At 41.4% G+C, this 20,797-nt stretch overlaps 1 protein-coding gene across 2 annotated transcripts in view; it reads left to right on the forward strand.

The window, feature by feature from the left end:
- Positions 1-3,540: 3,540 nt before the first annotated feature.
- Positions 3,541-20,797, forward strand: part of LOC125457297 (POU domain, class 2, transcription factor 1-like) — a 382,990-nt gene continuing 365,733 nt past the window's right edge. Inside the window, exon 1 of one of the 2 annotated variants that reach the window (XM_048541322.2) lies at positions 3,541-3,940. In XM_048541322.2, coding sequence (XP_048397279.1) covers positions 3,907-3,940 — 34 coding nt within the window. In that variant the 5' untranslated portion in view covers positions 3,541-3,906. The remainder of the gene's footprint in view (positions 3,941-20,797) is intronic. The other variant, XM_048541324.2, reaches the window with a different exon arrangement.

Consider the following 20,797-nt stretch of genomic DNA (forward strand, 5'->3'; position numbering starts at 1 on the left):
AGGGTCTGTTCTGGGTTCTCTTCTATTTGTGATTTTTGGAAATGATTTGGATGTAAGAGTGGAAGGGTGGATTAGTAAGTTTGTGGACAATACAAGGTGGGCCGAGGGCTGTTCTCGGTTACAAAGGGACATCGATAGGATGCAGAGCTGGGCTGAGAAGTGACAGATGGAGTTTAACCCTGAAAAGTGTGAGGTGATTCGTTTTGGAAGGAAAATCTTCAAAACAGAATACAGTGTTAATGGAAAGATTCTTGTCAGTGTGGAGGAGTAGAGGGATCTTGGGATTCAAGTCCACACTTCCCCAAAAGCTGCCACCCAGGTAGACAGAGTTGTTAAGCAGGCCTATGGTGTGTTAGCTTTCATTAATAGAGGGATCGAGTTCAAGAGCCGTGAAATTATGCTCCAGCTATACAAAACCCTGGTTCGGCTACATCTGGAGTATTGCATCCAGTTCTCGTTGCCTCATTACAGGAAAGATGTGAGAGCGTTGGAAAAGGTGCAGCGGAAATTTACCAGGATGTTGCCTGGAATGGAGGGAAGGTCTTACAAGGAAAGGTTGAGAGAGCTCGGGCTTTTCTCTTTAGAATGATGAAGGATGAGAGGTGACTTGATAGAGGTGTACAAAATAATCACAGATATAGATAGAGAGTGGGCAGCCAGAGACTTTTTTCTAGGGTGGAGGTAGCTATTACGAGTGGGCATAGTTTTAAAGTGAGTGGAGGTAGACATAGGGGAGACGTCAGCGGTAGGTTCTTTACTCAGGGAGTGGAAGGGGCATGGAATGCATTGCCGGAGACAGTAATGGAGTCAGCCTCATTAGGGGCATTTAAGCAGCTATTAGAAAGGCATATGGATGATAGTATAAGGTAGGGGTCGAGGTTAGATAGACCTTAGGTTCGGGGTAAAAGTTTGGAACAACATCATGGGCCAAAGGGCCTGTACTGTTCTCTGTTCTAAGAACAACAGTATAATTTGCCTTCATAATTGCTTGCTAGATCTGAATGTTATATTTCAGCATGTCTTCTACAAGGGCAACTCAAAGTTCTGGACATCAGCATTTAATTGCTTCATACCACACTATTTTTATTCATTCAAGGAATGTGAGCATTGCTCAAGAGGCCAGCATTTGTTGTTTGTCCCTAATTGCTGTGCTCTCCCTGCTAGAGGGAGTAAGCTTCATATTTTCCTACATTCTGAGCCATCTGCTACCTCTTTCCCACTCGCTTATCCTATTGATATCCCTCTGCAGACTCTTTGCATCTTCTTCATTGGTTACTTTCCCACACAGCTTTGTCTTAACAATCTTGGATCATATGCCTGTTCCCTGCATTCAGGACATTAACATAGTTTGTAAGTAGCTGAGATACCAGCAGTGATTCTTGCAACACTCCGTGAAAAGAAAGCCTGCCAACCTGAAAATTATGAAAAAAACTGAAAGAACTGCAGATGCTGTGAATCAGGAATAAAAACAAAGTTGCTGGAAAACCTGAAAATTATGTTTATTTCTGCTTCTTGTTTCCTGTCCTTTAAACAACCATCTATCCATGTTCATAAATTACATTCAACTTCAACTGCCCTTGACTGACAAGTTAGTATTTCACATTATCAAATGTTCTTTTTTGAAAATCACAATTCTCTTTTTGTATTGTAGGGAAATTCCAGCTGCAAGTTTGCATATGGACAACACTTAGAAAATGTCAGATAATGTATTTGAATGAAACTTTGGGTGTTGCATCAATATTAGGATCTTCTCCAAATTCCTGAAAGAGCATGCAAAGGCTCAGTTTAAGAAAGGATCAACTCTGGTTCAGTTGGTAGTACTCTTGCCCCTTAGCCAGGAAACTGTGGGTTCAACACCCACTCACTTTGGAGCTGAACACAAAAATCAAAAAAGTTGACACTCCAGTATGGGACTGATGAGGTATTGCACAATTGAAGATACTGTCAACCAAATGAAACATTAAACTGAGGCCCTATCTGTGCTCACATGGACATAAGAGCTCTCTTAATATTATTTTTCAAAGAAAAGCAGGGAATTTTGTTTCCAATGACCCAATCAATGCATTAACTAATAAAAAAATGCATTAAAAAATCTGGTCATCATCACAATGCTGTTTATGGGACCCTGTCAGTGGACAAAAATTCACTGCTGCATTTCATAAATCACAACAGCTGGTAAATTTCAGAAAAGTACTTAACTGGCTGTAAAACACTTTGAAATGTTTGGTGGTCATGAAAAGCACTATATAAATGCAAGTCTTGGCAATGTAGCAATCTCCCAGCATCAAATAAAAGTATCAGCCAAGGTTGTGTGCAAAACCTTGGAGTGGGACTTAAATACATGATCATCTTTTTCAGATGTGACAATGCCCATCATTAATATATGCTGACACTTTAAAGGTCAAGATGATCCAGAAGACATCATATATTCAGTTAATGTAGTCACTTCAGTTAGGGTTGAGATTGTGTTTCTGGTTTCCAGAGGATTGAAATAATCACACCTTGATTCAAAATGATGGAGCTTCATTAAATGTATTTTTTTAAAAACAGTTCTCCACGCTGCTGCATTGTTATATGGCTACTAACTGCAGTGCATGTGACATTCTGGATATTCATTTTCATAACAATTAATACTTCACGCTATGAATAATATTTTACAAATATTTGTAACCAGGCTCCAACACATTAAAAGAACCTAAGATTTTAGCTAGTTGTCGTTCAGATTTAATGTAGTGGGGATGAAGGTACGTTTGTAAAAGGCACGGGGAAAATGTAAACTTAGCTACTAATACTACGGAGACATTTCCAAGGTAACAGGTGAGTTGCTCAAACTCACCGAAAGTATAAACTGCATGAATTATTCTAAATCTCATTAAAGCTTAATTTACATATATAAACTGCCAAAGTGACGGCCACCAGCAACAGCATAAAAATTAAGATTACAGGAGGCATTCAGCTTTACATCTCTCGACCCTATTTTCATTTGGGCGGTCAAGTCCCAAATGCGCAGTTTGCATTCTCCCATTGTCCTAAAATAACAAGCAGTTGGGAGCCTTTTTCAGCGTTTAGATTCACTGGAGGTGTGATTTCATTTTCTCTTTTGACAGGTGTTAACAGTTACAAAAAAAAACAGGATCCCTTGCCCTCACATGGGCAATATTGTTTTTGCTTAAAAGGTAGAAATTCTTTTTAAAAAAAGGACCGCAAACGCATCAGATGTGCTAAAATCGGCGATCCCAGAACCATTTACGTATATGTTAAAAAAACGCCCCTCTACCACTCGTAATTTTCCGTCCATTTCCGTCTCCGTACGCGCCAAGAAGGAAAGCGATTACCGACCATTTTAATAAACAGCGGAATACAATACCAGAGGAGGAATGAATACAGTTGAAGGGGCATCCATGGGGCACAGTTCAACAGCGGAAATGGTGGGATAGGGTGGGGTAGGAGGAGGGGAAGGGGGCAGAAAGGGATACATTCGGTAATCTTCGGAACACAAGACAAGAGAAAAAGAAAATTAGGAGACCGCTTTTCACGCTGGGATCGGTCTTAAAAATCGACACCACACATATACAAACACAGAAACACACGCACAAATCTATCCCACCATTATAACTGGGGAGATATACCGTTAAAAAAAATCCGGTCGTTAATTTCCGTTCATTTCCGCCGAAGAGGACCGAAGCGGCGGGGGCGACGACAAAGACGCGCCTTTCGAAAAATAAATAAATAAATAAAGTTTTCAATGCGATCGGACATGATGTTTTTTTTAAAGAAACGCGAGTGCGAGTGTTGTTGTTTGTTAGTGAGTTGTAAATAGTTTGCGGATTGCTGATGATATTTTGATTGAAGCGCGGGGCCCCCCAGCACGCGGGGAATTCCGGGTAAAGTGAATTGATATTCAAAATGGCGGATGGAGCGTCCAAAGATGAAAAGCCAGGTAATGGCTCTAATTTTACATATTCATATTTCCATTTAGCATAATTTATTTTGCCTTATTACTGTATTTGATTGCGGAGCCAGCAAAAAAGAAAACTTTAATATACTACTTTCTCGTATAAGCACAGTCGGATCAGTCGTTTCGACGAAGGGCATTCCACCGAGAAAATTTTAAAAAAATATTGAAAAAGGAAGGGAAGAAAAAAATAGAACAAATAAAGAGAAAGCGAAAGGCAGGGGGGAGGATAATTTTGACTAAAAATTATGCAAAGTAAGGCGCGGCGTTTTACATTTTCTACTGTTTTTATCGATGCACAAACGTTCTATGCTAATTTGGGATCAAATATTAGCCCCCGGTTTATTCAAGCGGGATAACCTAATAGAAAATATTACGGAGGGTGCGGCAAATGCGGAACGGCTGAGAAAAGTGAACATATTTAAAAAATCCTTATTTCGTTTGAACGGGATCAAAATCTGAATGTAATAAAGGCTGAAGAGGGTTTGTTTTTAAATCGCAGGAACGCCCCTCATGTTTAGGTTAATAGATTTAATAGCTTGACGTGACGGTGGTGTGTAATTTTTTTTATTATTGAGTTGGATGATCATCTTTACTTTCCCCAGTCATGAGCTGCAGTGAGCTTAGATGACGGAGAATGCAAGCAGGAATGCTTATTAAAATCTGCCCCGAGGTTTTAATGAGCAATCTAGGCCTTGACTGATTTGTTTCGCTTTATTTTTTTTTAATCGCTCTTGGCATTAGATTACTTAACGTAACATCCGCATTTACTGAAATAGAATGGCAACTAATTGCAAAGGCGTATTCATAATTCTATTTTGATATACTCCTGGATGTTTATATTTATAAACCAACATATCACACTGAATACAGTAGATAGTTTGGTTGCTAGTTTATTTAGTAAAATAATTTACTTAAAATCATTTCACTGGCGTTAATGGTTATTGTGGACTTCTGATCGTAAGAATGAAATTGGTCAACAACACCACTTACAAGTGTACATTTTTTTTATCTTGAGACAATTCCCAAAAATACATTGTCCAGTGTTCTAACCAGTGTTTTATGATTTTTAAATTATGAAACACCTATAGTTGCAGTAAAGTTATTAATCAGTGGTGTTTTGTGCAACTTTGTATTTATTGCATTTAACTCCACAGGTGATATTAATCAAGCATTAATTTGGATTCACTGCTGCAACTGCTCTGTGACTTGGTTAGCAAAAAGTATATTGCCATGGGAAAAAAGATTTTCCCAGGTAAATTTTTATGCAGCTGAATGTCTTTTATAAACTATATTCTGAAATTTAATTTTTATTTTGAGAAAACTTATTCTGGGTTTGATTGTAAATTAATACTCCTGATAAGTCTGTAAAGCTAAAAGCAGTATGTCAAATGTTCTTTGTAGCTACATTATTAGAGTTGACATTTTCATAGTTTACAGGAAATTATTTTCTTTCACAAACTTCTTTTAAAATCTGTGTTGTCTAGACTCAGATTATACTCATGGAATTCAGAAGAATGAGGGGAGATCTTATAGAAACATATAAGACTGTGAAAAGAACAGATAAAGTGGAAGCAGGGAGATTGTTTCTGTTAACAGGTGAAACTAGGACTACAGGGCATCTCCTCAAAATAAAGAGAAGCAGGTGTAGGACTGAGGTCAGGAGAACTTTTTCACTCAAAGGGTTGTGAATCTGTGGAATTCCCTGTCCAGTGAAGTGGTTGAAGCTACCTCGCTCAATATTTTTAAGGCAAGGCTGGATAAATTTTTGAACAGTAAAGGAATTAAGGGTTATGGTGAGTGGGCAGATAAATGGAGCTGAGTCTCAGAAAGATCAGCCATGATCTTATTAAATGGCAGGGCAGGCTTGAGGGGCCAGATGGCTTACTGCTACTCCTAGTTCTTATGTTCTTTCTGTGGGTATTGCTGGGCTCTGAGTTGTTTTGAGAGTCTGTTGGAAAATATATGATTCAACTATGTTGAAGTTTTTTTTCTGTCTTTGGCTAAATCCACTATTAACATGTAGTTGAGATAACAAGGTATAAGAGCTGGATGAACATAGCAGGCCAAGCAGCATCAATGGAACAGGAAGGCTTATGTTTCAGGCCTAGACCCTTTTCTGAAGAAGGGTCTAGGCCCGAAACATCAGCATTCCTGCTCCTCTGCTGCTTGGCCTGCTGTGTTCATCCAGCTCTGCACCATGTTATTTCAGATTCTCCAGCATCTGCAGTTTCTACTGTCTCATTAACGTGTAGCTGTCGTCTTTTTAATGGAACTCTGGTTCAAAGGCCAAAATCAAGAGCAAGACCAGAATAAAATTACTAAGGTCAGTTGGAGAATGAAGCAAACCTAAAATTTACAAATTGAGGATTATGCTTACCGTCTGTAATTATCTCCTGTTATTTTTTTACCACATTATCCTGAGGAAGTGGTGTATTTATCATTTAGTTCTGTACCTGCTGAATTGCTTGCTACTCATTTTAAAAGTTTTGTGTAACCCTTGTAGTTATAGTAGGATTCCTTCACTTACGACTGGTTCCACAAATTATCACTTTTATTTAATTATGTTTCATATATAATATTATTTCAACCTTTGGGTGGCTGATCTATTACTTTAACCACTACACTGAATATGTCTGAGTTTGGGCCTTAACAGTTGTATAATCGTGGGAATGAACATTCCAGTGATACGGTATTGTGTGTCAAATAATAGATGGGTTAGTGAGTTTCATGGAGAGGTTTATGGTACGGTGGGTAGCATTTCTGTGTCTGAGCTCGTGGATCCAGCTTTGAATCTCCTTCTAGACCATAAGGAGTTGCTCTTAACCAGTTTTTATACACTGGTAAAATCCAAGACTGTGTGCTGAGGCACACACTAACGCTTGAGGTAATCACTGCAGAGGTATAGAGATTATTGGCTAAGGCTTTCCAGCCACAATGTATCAAGGTGCCGGAAACTGTAGAAATGTTGGGCTGTATGCCTTACAAAAACCTATATTTTAAAAGAAGGATATTGATAATGTTTTGAGGCACATTAGAATGTAATGGTATATAAAGGAAAATTTTGTCTCTTTTGTACTTCCTGTAATTTCTAATTTGCTGTTTTCACCCTCTGACTGTATACCTGACATGGAGTGCAATTTGTAAATTTGAACATTGATTACAAATTGTGTTGAGTAGAGCATGCAGAATGGAATAAGTATGAATATTATTGCAGAAATTGTAAGATTCAAATTGAAATTTTTCTGTAATCTGTCTTACAAATGCATTCAAATTTTTGTTTTCTTGGAAATAAAAATCTAATCCAGAACTTGATGTCTATGAAAGGTCTATATAAAATGTGGCCAAACCGGTTAAATGGTAGTTCTGACCGCTCTGTGTGTATGTCACTGTCTCTCTCTCTCTCTCTCTCTCTCTCTCTCTCTCTCTCTCTCTCTCTCTCTCTCTCTCTCTCTCGCGTGTACACACACACACACACACACACACACACACACACACACACACCACTTCCACTGTATCTTTGTCAATGGCAGACGCTAAGGACAGAGACAGCAAGAGAACTGCAGATGCCGGAGTCCGACACAACACGGTGTGGAGCTTGACCACACACCAGGCAGCATCAGAGGAGCAGGAAAGTTAATGTTTTGGGTTAGGACCCTTCTTCAGAAATTGGTGGTGATGAAAGAACTTGAGTCTCTACCATCTTCTGCCTTTTAGCTTCAGGCTACAGGGCTACAGCATGTGTATAAAAGTGCATAATGCCACTGTAGATTGGACTCTGAGTGAAATATTACCCAGTAGTGAGATTTGATTTTTCTGAGGTACAATGAATGTGTACAACTGTGTTTGGAGGTTTTAGAACGAATGCAGGAAAGTTTGGAAGAGCAATGAATATTGATAAAATGGAGAGGAAACAAAGTTGCTACAAGGAGAGATGAAGGCAGTGGGATTTTACTTTGCCCCGCTTAGCTTGATTATCGGAATTGATAAAGTTATATGACTGGAAGGAGAGAGTCTATCCAACATAGTTCATTTAAATTTTACTCTTTGACATATGCATGACTTGAATCGGTAACTTAATTTCATTCTCTGCAACTTGTACTCATTGAGTTATGGTGCCGTTTTTCACAAGTGTAAGGATGAGGATTGTGGGGTGAACTTATTGAGGTGTATAAAATCATGTAGAACATAGATAGGATGAATGTCTGTTATCTTTTTTTTCCAGGGGTGGGGAATTGAAAACTCGAGGGATAGGTTTAAGGTGAGGGGGAAAGATTTAAGAGGGACCTGAGGGCCAACTTCATGCAGAGAGTGGTGCACATATGGAATGGACTGCCAGAGAAAGTAGTTGAGGCAGAAACAATAGCAACATTTAAAAAAAAAATTTTGACAGATACATGGATGGGAAGAGTTCAGAGGGATATGGACCAAATGTGGGCAGTTGGAATGAGCTGCCTGGACATCATGGTCAGCATGGACCAGTTAGGGCCAAAGGGCCTGTTTCCATGCTGTATTACTCTATTACTCTATTTCAAAGGCAAGAAAAAAAATTTAAGATAAAAGTACTTGATTCATGTGATAAATACTGATATTTAAGAAAGTATACTTGTCAACCCTCTGGGTGTGTGCAGTATACATTTGAATTTGTGCTTTTTTTTGGCTCCTAGTTTCAGTATTCATTGAACTGAGGCAGTCAGTCCAATTAGTTCCTTCAATTTTTATTCTTTGTCTTTTTTTCAATAAATTTGTCTCAAAACAGTATGGTGCTTTACATGTGTTTGCTATTGGCAGAAATACTGCAGCTTTAAGACTCCGCCTCTTAGACTTGAGGTGTATTTTAAAATGTACTGTGTCTAAAATAAGTACAGTAGAGGCTTACAATGTCTAAAGTGGATAATTTGTCAAATATTACCTGGAGTAGCTCCTGTTTTTTTTTAAAAGGTTGTTGAAGAAACTCAGCAGGTATGGCAGCATCTGTGGGAAGAAAACAGAGTTGACGAAGTTGTTGACTTGCTTGTGGAGCTGGCTTGTTCTCATTCAGACATTTCATAACGAAACGCCTGAATGAGAACAAGTCAACAACCTCGCTCACAACCTGAGCTACAGAGCTTTGCCCAAACTTTAAAGCAGAGTTAATAGGAACTGCAGATGCTGGAGAATCCAAGATAACAAAGTGTGAAGCTGGATGAACACAGCAGGCCAAACAGCATCTCAGGAGCACAAAAGCTGACATTTCGGGCCTAGACCCTTCATCAGGGAGAGTGTTCTGAAATAAATAGGGAGAGAGGGGGAGGCGGACCGAAGATGGATAGAGGAGAAGATAGGTGGAGAGGAGAGTATAGGTAGGGAGGAGATAGGTCAGTCCAGGGAGGACGGACAGGTCGTGGAGGTGGAATGAGGTTAGTAGGTGGGAAATGGAGGTCCAGCTTGAGGTGGGAGGAGGGGATAGGTGAGAAGAAGAACAGGTTAGGGAGGCGGGGACGAGCTGGGCTGGTTTTGGGATGCCGTGGGGGAAGGGGAGATTTTGACGATTGTGAAGTCCAAATTGATACCATTGGGCTGCAGGGTTCCCAAGTGGAATATGAGTCGCTGTTCCTGCAACCTTCGGGTGGCATCATTGTGGCACTGCAGGAGGCCTATGATGGACATGTCGTATGAGGAATGGGAGGGGGAGTTGAAACGGTTCACGACTGGGAGGTGCAGTTGTTTATTGCGAACCGAGCGGAGGTGTTCTGCAAAGCGGTCCCCAAGCCTCTGCTTGGTTTCCCCAATGTAGAGGAAGGCACAACGGGTGCAGTGGATACTGTATACCATGTTGGCAGATGTGCAGGTGAACATCTGCTTGATGTGGAAAGTCATCTTGGGTCCTGGGATGGTGGTGAGGGAGGTGGTGTGGGGGCAAGTGTAGCACTTCCTGCGGTTGCAGGGGAAGGTGCCGGGTGTGGTGGGGTTGGAGGGGAGTGTGGAGTGGACAAGGGAGTCGCGGAGAGAGTGGTCTCTCCGGAAAGCAGACAAGGGTGGGGATGGACAAATGGCTTGGGTGGTGGGGTCGGATTGTAGATGGTGGAAGTGCTGGAGGATGATGCGTTGTCTCCGGAAGTTGGTGGGGTGGTGTGCGAGGACGAGGGGGATTCTCTTAGGGTGGTTATTGCGGGGGCGGGGTGCGAGGGACGTGTTGCGGGAAATGCGGACGACACGGTCGAGGGCGCTTCGACCACTGTGGGGGGGGGGAAGTTGCGGTCCTCGAAGAACGCGGACATCTGGGATGTGGGGAAGTGGAATGCCTCATCCTGGGAGCAGATGCGGCGGAGGTGAAGGAATTGGGAATAGGGGATGGAATTTTTGCAGGAGGGTGGGTGGGAGGAGGTGTATTCTAGGTAGCTGTGGGAGTTTTAAAGCAGAGTTGGCATTTTGAGTCTGGTGACAGTTTTATCAGAACTGTTAATAGCTAGTAGAAAACGTTGTATTTATGCTGAAGTTGAAGTGGGGTGGAAGGGGAGAAGTAAGTGGATAGATGGAGATGCAGCCCAGAGGGAGGGATGTGAAAGGGTGGGCAAATAAGATTACAGATGGCAGATCAGGACAGAAGAAAAGCTGAGTCGGTGATAATAAGAGCTAAAAGTGAGAAAATATGTCAGCTGTGCTGAATGCAACCCATATCATGTGGTACAAAAAAAATTACTGGAAAAGCTCAGCAGATCTGGCAGCATGTCCAGTGATCCATTTCTGTGGAATGGTCACTGGACCTGAAACGGTAATTTTTCTTCCTCTCCACAGATGCTACCAGACCTGCTGGGCTTTTCCAGCATTTTCTTTTTAAGACCATAAGATGTAGGAGCAGAAATTAGGCCACTCATCCCATTGAGTCTGCTCTGCCATTCAGTCAGTTTCTCAACCCAATTGTTCTGCTTACTCCCTGTAACCCTTGATTCCATTGAAAATCAGGAACCTATCTACCTCCGTTTTAAATATACTCAATGACCTGGCCTCCAAAGGCGCCTTTGGCAGTGAATTCCATAGACTCACCACTGTCTGGCTGAAGAAGCTTCTCTTTATCTCCTTCCCTTTACTCTAAGGCAGTGCCTTCGAGTCCTAGTCTCTCCTACCAATGGAAATATCTTCCTAACATCCATTCTGTCCAGGTCATTCAGTATATTTTAAGTTTCAATTAGATCCTCCCTCATCCTTCTAAACTCCAGAGTCCTCAAATGTAAAGCTTTTCAAACCTGGGACTATTCTTATGAACCTCCTCTGAACCCGCTGCAGGGTCAGTATATCCTTCCTGAGATACAGGGCCCAAAACTGCGCATGATACTCCAAATGTGGCTTGACCAGAGTCTAATAGAGCCTCAGAAGTAAATCCCTGCTTTTATATAAAAGTCCTCAAAATGAATGCCAACATTGCATTTGCCTTCTTGACTACTGACTCAACCTGCAGGTTTACCTTGAGAGAATGCTGAACTAGAACTCCCAAGTCTGTTTGCACTCAGACTTTTGAATTTTCTCCCCATTTAGAAAATAGTCCATGCTTTTATTCTTACCAAAGTGCATGGCCTCACACTTTGCCACCTGCCACTTCTTTCCCACTGTCCTAATCTGTACCCTCATCCTCAATATTACCTGTCCCTCCACCCATTTTGTGTTGTATCATCTGCAAACTTAGCCAGAAATCCCTCATTTCTTTTGTCTAGATCATTAACATATAAAGTGAAAAGTTGTCCCATCACTGATGCTTGTGGAACACCACTTGCCACTGGCTGCCATACCAAGAAAGACAATTTAAATCCCACTCTCTGTGTTCTGCCAGTCAGCTAATCTTTTATCCATACTAGTACTTTGCCTCTAATACCGTGGGCCCCTATCTTACTCAGCAGCCTCCTGTGCGGCACCTTGTCAAAGGCCTTCTTGAAGTGCAGGTAGATCACATCTATTAGCTCTCCTTGATTTAACCCGCTTGTTATTTCCTCAAAGAATTCTAACAGATTTGTCAGGAATGACTTCCCCTTGATGAAGCCGTGCTGACTTAGCCCTGTTTTACCATGTGCACTTCCAAGTATTCAGAAATTTCATCCGTCACAATGGACTCTAAAATCTTGACCATGACCAAGGTTAGGCTAGTCGACCTGTAATTTTAAGTCTTTTGCCTGACTCTCTTTTTAAACAGCAATATCATGCCAGTGATTTTCCAGTCCTCTCGGACCCTCCCTGACTCTAGTGATTTCTGAAAGATCACCACTAACATCTCCAATATCTCTTAAGCAATCTCATTAGGAATTCTGGGGTGCAGTCCATCTGGTCCTAGTGATTTAACCACCTTCAGGCCATTTAGTTTTTCTAGCACCTTCTCCTTGGTGGTGGCCACCACCTCAGCTCTACCCCGACTCACATTTTTGGGATATTACTCGTGTCTTCCACTGTCAACATGGATGCGAAGTAATTATTCAGTTCTTCATCCATTTCTTTATTTCCCACTACTGTCCAGTGTTATTTTCCGGTGGTCCAATTGCCCACTTTTGTCTGTCTTTTGCCTTTTATGTATCTAAAGAAATGCTTACAGTCCTCCTTTATATTACGGCTAGCTTACCCTCATACTTAATCTTCTCCCTTCTTATTTCTTTATTGTTACCCTTTGTTGGTTTTTGTTAGCTTTCCAATCCTCTCTTCTCCACTGCCCTTCGCCACATTATACGCTTTCTCTTTTGCTTTTATGTTATTCTTGACTTTCCCGGTTGGTTGTATCATTGCCCCTGTACCATGCTTTGTTTCTAGGCATGATTTTTTGTTTGCTTTGTCTCCTGAATTACTCCTATAAACTCTTGCCATTGCTGCTCCACGGTTTTTCCTGCTAGGCTCCTCTTCCAGTCAATTCTGCCCTGTTGCTCCCTCATGCCTCTCTAGTTGCCTTTATTCAGCTGTAATATCATTACCTCTGATTCTATCACCCACCCCACCCCACCCCACCCCACCCCACCTCTCCTCTCAAATTGCAGAGTAAATTTAATCATATTATGATCACAGCCTCCAAAGGGTTCCTTCACCTGAAGCTCCCTTATCAAGACTGCCTTATTGCACAACACCAAATGCAGTGTTGCCTGTTTCCTAGTGGGCTCCACCACAAGCTGCTCCAAAAAGCCATTTTGTAAACATTCCATAATTTCCTTTTTATTTAGCAATCCACCATCGACCTCATCTTCCTAGTCCATTTACATATTAAAATCCCCCATGATTCTTTTTCTGAATCCAGCATCTGAAGTTCTTTTGGTTTGTATAGACCATTTAATGTGATAATGGACTTAGTCACCTATTCCCACTTACTCATATTAAAAGCAACACCTGTCATGACAGGACCAGGTGTGGGCTGGGTTTAAAAAAAAAGTGGAAGGTTGGAATCAGGCTGTGAAGTTATTGAATTTAGTTTGAGTCCTGGAGGCTGAAGGGTCCACAGGTGGAAAATGAGACTTTGTTCTTTGAGCTTATGCTGCGGGTTGCTGGAACATTGCAGCAAGCCTGCGCCAAAATGTTGGCTAGAAGGTGGGCGTGATTACAGTGTGACAAGAAGCAGTTGGGAAAATTGATTTATTGTCATGTGCACTGATGTACAGTGAAAAGCTTTGTTTATGAGCAGTACAGGCAGATCATAGTAAGCAAGGGTGTACAGATCAGAGGTTGTAAAAGGACATAGACAGACAAACAGGTTACATTGCACAGGGTGGGCGTTAGGCGAGATCAACATTAGCAAGATCAGTATTATCCGAGGCTAGAGAGTTCATTCATCAGTCGAATAGCGGCTGGAAAGAACCTTTTCCTGAACCCACTGGTGCGTGTGTTCCAGCTTCTGTGTGTTCACCGTGGGTGGTACTGTTGCATTGCTGCCACATAGCGCCAGGGACCCGGGTTTGATTCCAGCCTCATGCGTCTGTCCGTATGGAAGTTGCATGTCCTCTCTGTGTCTGTGTGCGTTTCCTCCAGGTGCTCCGGTTTCCTCCCACAGTCCAAAGATGTGCAGGTTAGGTGGATTGGCCATGCTAAATTACCCCGTAGTGTTCAGGGAGGTGTAGATTAGATGGGTTGTGGGGGTATGGGTCTCGGTGGGATGCTCCTGACGTTTGGTATGGACTTGTTGGGCCGAAGGGCTTGCTCCCACTCTGTAGGGATTCTATGATTCTATCTTCTGCCTGATGGAAGAGGTTGTAGAATATTATTATCGAGGTGCGATTGGATCTTTGAAGATAGAACAAAAGAGAAGAACACCACAGGAATAGCGCACACACACACACACACACACACACACACACACACACACACACACACACACACACACACACACACACACACACACACACACACACACACACACACACACCCCTGTGCTAATCATCACGTCCTAACTAAACAAAAAAACAAACCTCTGCCCTTATTTGGTCTGTAACCCTCTTCCTCCCTATTAATGTAACCATCCAGATGCCTCTTAAATTTTGCCAACGTACCTTCTTCCACCACCACTTCTTGCAGTGTGTTCTAGGCTCCTGCCACTGAGTGAAAACGTCCCTTGTACATTCCCCTTCTCACCTTGAACCTGCACCCCCTTAAGCCCTGGGAAAAAGCCTATGACTATCCACCCTATCTATGCCTCTCATAATTTTGTAGACCTCTATTAGGTCTCCTCTCAAGCCGCTGTCCTCCCAGTGAAAACAATCCTTTTTAAGCTTTCCTCATTGCCAATGCACTTGAGACCAAGCAACACCCTGGTGAACCTTCTCTGCCCACTCTCTGAAGCTTCCACATCCTTCTGGTAGTGTGGTGACTAAACCTGCACACGATACTCCAAATGTGGCCTGACAAGGGTTTAATATAGCTGCAGCATAGTTCGCCAACTGTTGTATTCCATGCCTTCGCTGATGAAGGCAAGCATGTCATATGCTTTCTTCGTTACCTTGGTTACCTTGGTCACCTGTGTTGCCACCTTTAGTGCATTGTGGGCCTGCATGCTGAGATCCATGTGTATGTTAATGTTCCTAAGGTTTCTGTCATTTACAGTACAATTCACACCTAAATTTGATCCTCCAAAATACATCATCTCACATTTATACGATTAAACTCCATCTGCTACTTCCGTGCCCAAGTCATCCATCTTTCTATCCTTTCACAATCTTCATCACTATCAACAACACACAGAAAAGGCAGGACATATTCAACCTAGCCAATTCTCACCCTGTTGATCTACTCTTGATTGTATATGTGGTGATGGAAGGAGCCGTTGACCATGCTACTAAACAACACTTGTTCAACAGTCTGATCATTGATGCTCAGATCTGAGTTCTGGCAGGACCACTCAGCAACTGGTTTAATCACACTCTTAGTCCAAATATTGATGAAAAAGGTTGTTGACTTGCTCGCTGAGTGGCTGGTTCTCGTTCAGACCTTTTGTCACCATGCTAGATGACATAATCAGTGCAGCCTCCGATGAAGCGACGTTATTCTGGTCCATTTGGAATTTATACTGTTTGGTCTGTTGTGGGGAGTAGTGTCATTTTTGGAAATGTTTGCAGCTGGGACAGCATGGTGGCTCACTGATTAGTACTGCTGCTTCATGGCTCCAGAGACCTAGGTTCGATACCACCCTCCAGCAACTATTTGGTGTGGAGTCTGCATTTTTTCTGTGTCTGTTCATTTCCTCCAGCTGCTCTGATTTCTTTCGACCGCCCAAAGACGTGCAGGCTAGGTGGATTAGCCTTGCTAAATTGCCCATTGTGTCCAGGGATGTGTAGATTGGGTGGATTAGCATAGGAAATGCAGGGTTACAGAGTTTGGGTGGGATGCTGTTCAGAGGGCTGGTGTGGACTCTGAGATGAATGGCAAACTTGCACACCGTAGGGATTCTATGATTGTACAAATGTACAGCACCATTTGTAATTCTCAGATATTAAAGCAATCCTTGTACAGCTCTTGCTGCATGTGGACAGTGCCCAGCCTTGGATTGGTAAGTGCCAGGCAATGATCATTCCAAAGGAGAGAGGATCCCTTTACTTCCTCGTGATACCAGTGATGGTAATGCCATTCTGAGCATATCGGGATTACCGTCTAACACGAATATAAATACCGTGGCTACAAAATCACGTCAGAGGCTCAGAATTAAGCAGCAAGTAAGTCATCTGACTCTTCTAAACATCCCCAATGCCATCTAGTGTTCATAAGACACTAGCCAGGAGCGTGTTGGAATATTGTCCACTTGTTTGGATGAATGCACCTCCATTAACGCCTCCCCAGCACAAAGCAGCCCACTTGATTAACATCCCATCCACCGACTTTTCCATTCAGCCCCTTCACCATCAACACACAAGTGTGCTGAAATATCCATCAAGGCTCCTTTAATAGCATTTCCAAACCTGCACCACACTGCTGCATTCTCAAGGGCAACTAAGGATGGGTGGTGAGTATTGCCCTAGCCAACAATTTCCCCACCACATGAGCAAATAAACAAAAAAGTTTTTTTTGTTCAATAATCATCCATTGCCTCATATTGAAGGTATTAAATCTGTTGGCTACTTTGTAGCCCAATCCTAATCTTAACAAAATCCTTTTTCTATTTTGTTCTCCTAAATTATACTTTTAGTTTCAATACCATCTGTAAATAGTTCACATCTAAAGAATTCATATATACAAGCAAACAGAATTGGTCCTGGAATGAAATACCGAGGGACACCCTGCGAGCATAACTGCTGTTACTGCTGACTGTCTTTAGTCCTACCCTAATCAATTTTTAATCCAGTCTGTTGTCCAACTCTGAGTTGTATTTTTCTATCCCAATATATTTCCAACAGTCCTTTTGCATTTCCTTAGGGTATTGGTTAGCTAATTTAACTAGAATTGTGCAAACAGTGTGCATTTAATTAATGGACGATTGCCTTCTCACCATTGCTAGTGCCCCTTGCTCGCAGAACTTGCTTTCTTCTCAAAAATATGTATGTCCAGTTGTGTCTCTAATAGAGAGAATTACCTATGGTCCTTTATAGACCCTGGTTAATTATAATCTTTTTACACTCCTAAATGCATTTCTCCCATCTGTGTGTTTGGGATTTTCATACTATAGATTTGGCAAGGCTGATCTGACACCCATACCAATAGTGTTTGAAAAATAATTAGGAACTTTTCCATAGCCAAAAATTGTTAAAAATAATTACAGTTTACTTCTGCTAGATGAGAGAGTATGAATCAGTGATTGTATTTGGAAGATTTCTGGTTGTCTGGTTCCAATTTTGTGGAATTCATGGTACAATATAAAAAGAATAAACTCTACTTTATCAGGATCTTTGGGGATGCCAGAACTACTGCTCTGAGAAGTGATTTGTTTGGTAAAGACACCTTTTAGATTATACCTGTTTTAAATTTCCATTTTGATTGCATATATCTTTTTAGAAACATCCTTTTAGAAACTTATTTTATATTACAGTCTGGGTCTTTGAAGAGAAAGCTCTGTGCGATGATCTTCAATATTTTCCACGTCCATTGTTTACCTACTCTCTTGTAAACTTAGGCATTCTGTGCAATTTGGATAGTGATGTGGCTACTGTACATGCAGTAGTGACAGCATGCACTTACTATGAAGATAATTTAGAGGTTCATGTGGTATGAAATGTCTATTACAATGTGCTGCTGCCACTGAAAAAGCAAATTTACTAACTTCATTGGTGGCTCAGCAAACCCAGTGGGAAAACATTTACTTTGGTACAGGGAGATCTTCACTTCTAATGCGGCTATCTGAAAAATGCTAATGCTTGTGAGTTGGCAAATGATGAGTCTGAAGAAAATTGCTGAAATTATCTGTTTTGTACAGTGAGGTTATAATTTGATCAGGATAATCCATTCTTGGTGGATTCATGGATATTTATTTACATCTGGTCCAGATATGGTGTTTAGAACATAGAACAGTACAGCACAGTACAGGGCTCTTCAGTGCACAAAGTTGTGCTGAACTTTTACCCTAAACCTAAGGTCTATCTAACCTCCGCTCCAGCCTTATGCTATCATCCATATGCCTATTTAATAGCCACTTAAATGCCCTTAATGAGGCCGACTCTGCTACCCTCTTTGGCAATGCATTCCCTGACCACTCTGAGTACAGAACCTATCTGATGTCTCAACAGTCTCTACAGCCGTGCTTCTAAAATATTTTCCCACTGTGATCCCATTAACAAGGCTTAAAAAATTGCCGTGATCTCTCAGTGAGAACAAAGAACAAGGTGGAGGGTGTGCTAACAGCTGCCTGTTAGAGGTGAATGTCTTGCTGGTCAACGCTTCCTCAGGACCTTAATATTTCAGTTCAAGATCCCACTTTAGAAAGCCCTGTCCTTGAGACCATGAAATCAAATATCAACCTACTGGTTGTAAAATTGGATGTAATAGAATGTAGCTATTTGAGAGTATGCACTGGAAAAAGAAAACCCTGAAAGTTGTTAGATTAGTATTAAAAACATAGCTGGTTCATTCATCCCCTTTTAGGATAGAAAACCTTCCATCCCTACTACGTGACGCTAGTAACTGACATTTAATATTGTCTGAAATAGACTAGCAAGCTACTAAAGCACCATTCGAGAAGGACTGTCGACTCGCAGTCAAGGATGGCCAAATACTGACCACATTAATGTTCACTACATGTTGAAAAAAATTAGTTACCGGCCAACTTTTCAAGCAAATGAAAATATAATATTTTGTATCTCAAAATTCACGCTTAACTATAACCTTGTAGATTAAACTTTGCTGTCAAGCCTATGAGAATGTACTCTAGACTAATTTTAAAATGGCCTAAAAGGAAATTATATCAAATGCTGTAAATCTGAAATTTAAAAAAATTTTCAAGCAAACCATTAATCTGACCATTCAGTTGTCACTGAAGATATATCGTGAAAATCTAGATTAGATTAGATTCCCTACAGAGTGGAAACAGGCCCTTCGGCCCACCAAGTCCACACTGCCCCTTGGAGCGTCTCATCCAGACCCATCCCCCTATAACCCACACACCCTTGAACACTATGGGCAATTTAGCATGGCCGATCCACCTTGCCTGCACATCCTTGGACTGTGGGAGGAAACCCACACGGACACGGGGAGAATGTGAAAACTCCGCACAGACAGTTACCCAAGGCTGGAACTGAACTCGGCTCCCTGGCGCTGAGGCTGCAGTGCTAACCACTGAGCCACCGTGCCACCCAATTTGCCAGCATTTGGCCCATATACCTCTTCACTTTTCCTATTCACATACTCTTTTTAAATGTTGTAATTATACCAGCAGTTATATATGACTGGGCTGAATGATTTTCAGTGCCTCTGTTTCTTTTAAAAAAAAACAGTTTTTCTTTTGGTTCCAATAGATGCCCAAATGTGTTTAATTTTGATGATTTTCTTCCAAGAAATAATGCTTATTTTATCCATTTCTACTAGATGGAAATGTGCTGTTAATAGGAATATTGATAATTGTAGTAAATATAAGAAGTTAGGAAATAGAACAACAAAGACCTGTTTGTTCAGTTCTTCAGAAATTTTTCCCTAATGTGACCCAATTTTCATTCCCCGGGTTTCATGTGACTATGTCCTGAAATTTTGCTGGGAGGTTGCAGATGTCGTGGTTAGTTTGAAAGTTGTTCAGCGGGAGCATTTGGTTCCCTTTTTTAAACCAGTTATATCGTAAAAACATTCAACATTGAAGAAAAGCCACTTAAGCCAAGCAGGAAAGAAATTCAAAGGGGCTTTTTTTTAAAGAAACATTTTGCAAGATGTGGGAGTTGCTGGCTGGTCAGCATTTTTGGGTCAAAATCCTGGAATTCCCTCCCTAATGGCATTGGGTTCAACCACAGCAGGTGGACTGCAGCAGTTCAAGGAGGCAGCTCGAAACACCTTCTCGAGGGCAGCTAGGGACAGGCAATAAATGCTGCTTGATGCCCACATCCCACAAAATGAATTAAAAAGAAAAAATGTCAGTGTGGAGGACCTTGCAGGTTTGACAGGGCTTTTTCTGCTGTTGTCATTTCTGGTGCTTAAGGTCAATGCCAGGCGATCAGTCCAGTTTCATTTCTTTGAGACTTGGTAATCAATGGAACAACTGAATGGCTGCTAAGCCATTTCAGAGGGCAGTTGAGAGTCAACCACATTGCTGTGTGTCTGGAGTCACATGAAGGCCAAGTGAGGATGGCAGATTTCTTTCTGTGAAGGATGTTAGCGAACCAGATTTTTCTGACAGTTGACAATGATTTCATGGTCTCCAATAGATTCTTGATTCCAGATTTTTTTTAATTGAAGTCAAATTCCACTATCTGTCATTACGGGATTTGAACTCTGATCCCCAGAACAGTAGCTGAGTTTCTGGAAAAATAGTCTAGTGGTAATATGACTAGGACATTGCCTTCCTTTGCAGCTGTCAAATCACAGCAGAAGCTCTATGCCCACTATTGTTGCCTTGAGTTTACAAGTCCAAAGTCTTGCCCTGGGATTGTGATCAATAATTTGTAAAACCCATATTAGAACCTTCAACCCAGGTATTAATTTGTAGGATTGTATGCAAGGAAGATGCTGCAGGAGCTGTTGCAGATTTGGGGACAATATTGAAGTTATGAGTGAACTTTGATGTTTTATAAAAGTCCTCTGTCATGGGTGGGAGAGGGATAATGTTTGTCATTGTTCTAAATTTTGTAATTGACTGCAGTGTTACAACATTCTTGATTATAATTCTGAAGCTATTGACCATGACTCTTCAATTAGGACTGAAACTTTATAGAAGAAAGAGAATAAATTTTATTCTAAGTTTCTTGTTTCATTGACTTGGTTTCAAATTTAGTTAAACTAACTGAG

Source organism: Stegostoma tigrinum, chromosome 12 (assembly GCF_030684315.1).
Source record: "Stegostoma tigrinum isolate sSteTig4 chromosome 12, sSteTig4.hap1, whole genome shotgun sequence".
Classification (NCBI taxonomy): domain Eukaryota; kingdom Metazoa; phylum Chordata; class Chondrichthyes; order Orectolobiformes; family Stegostomatidae; genus Stegostoma; species Stegostoma tigrinum.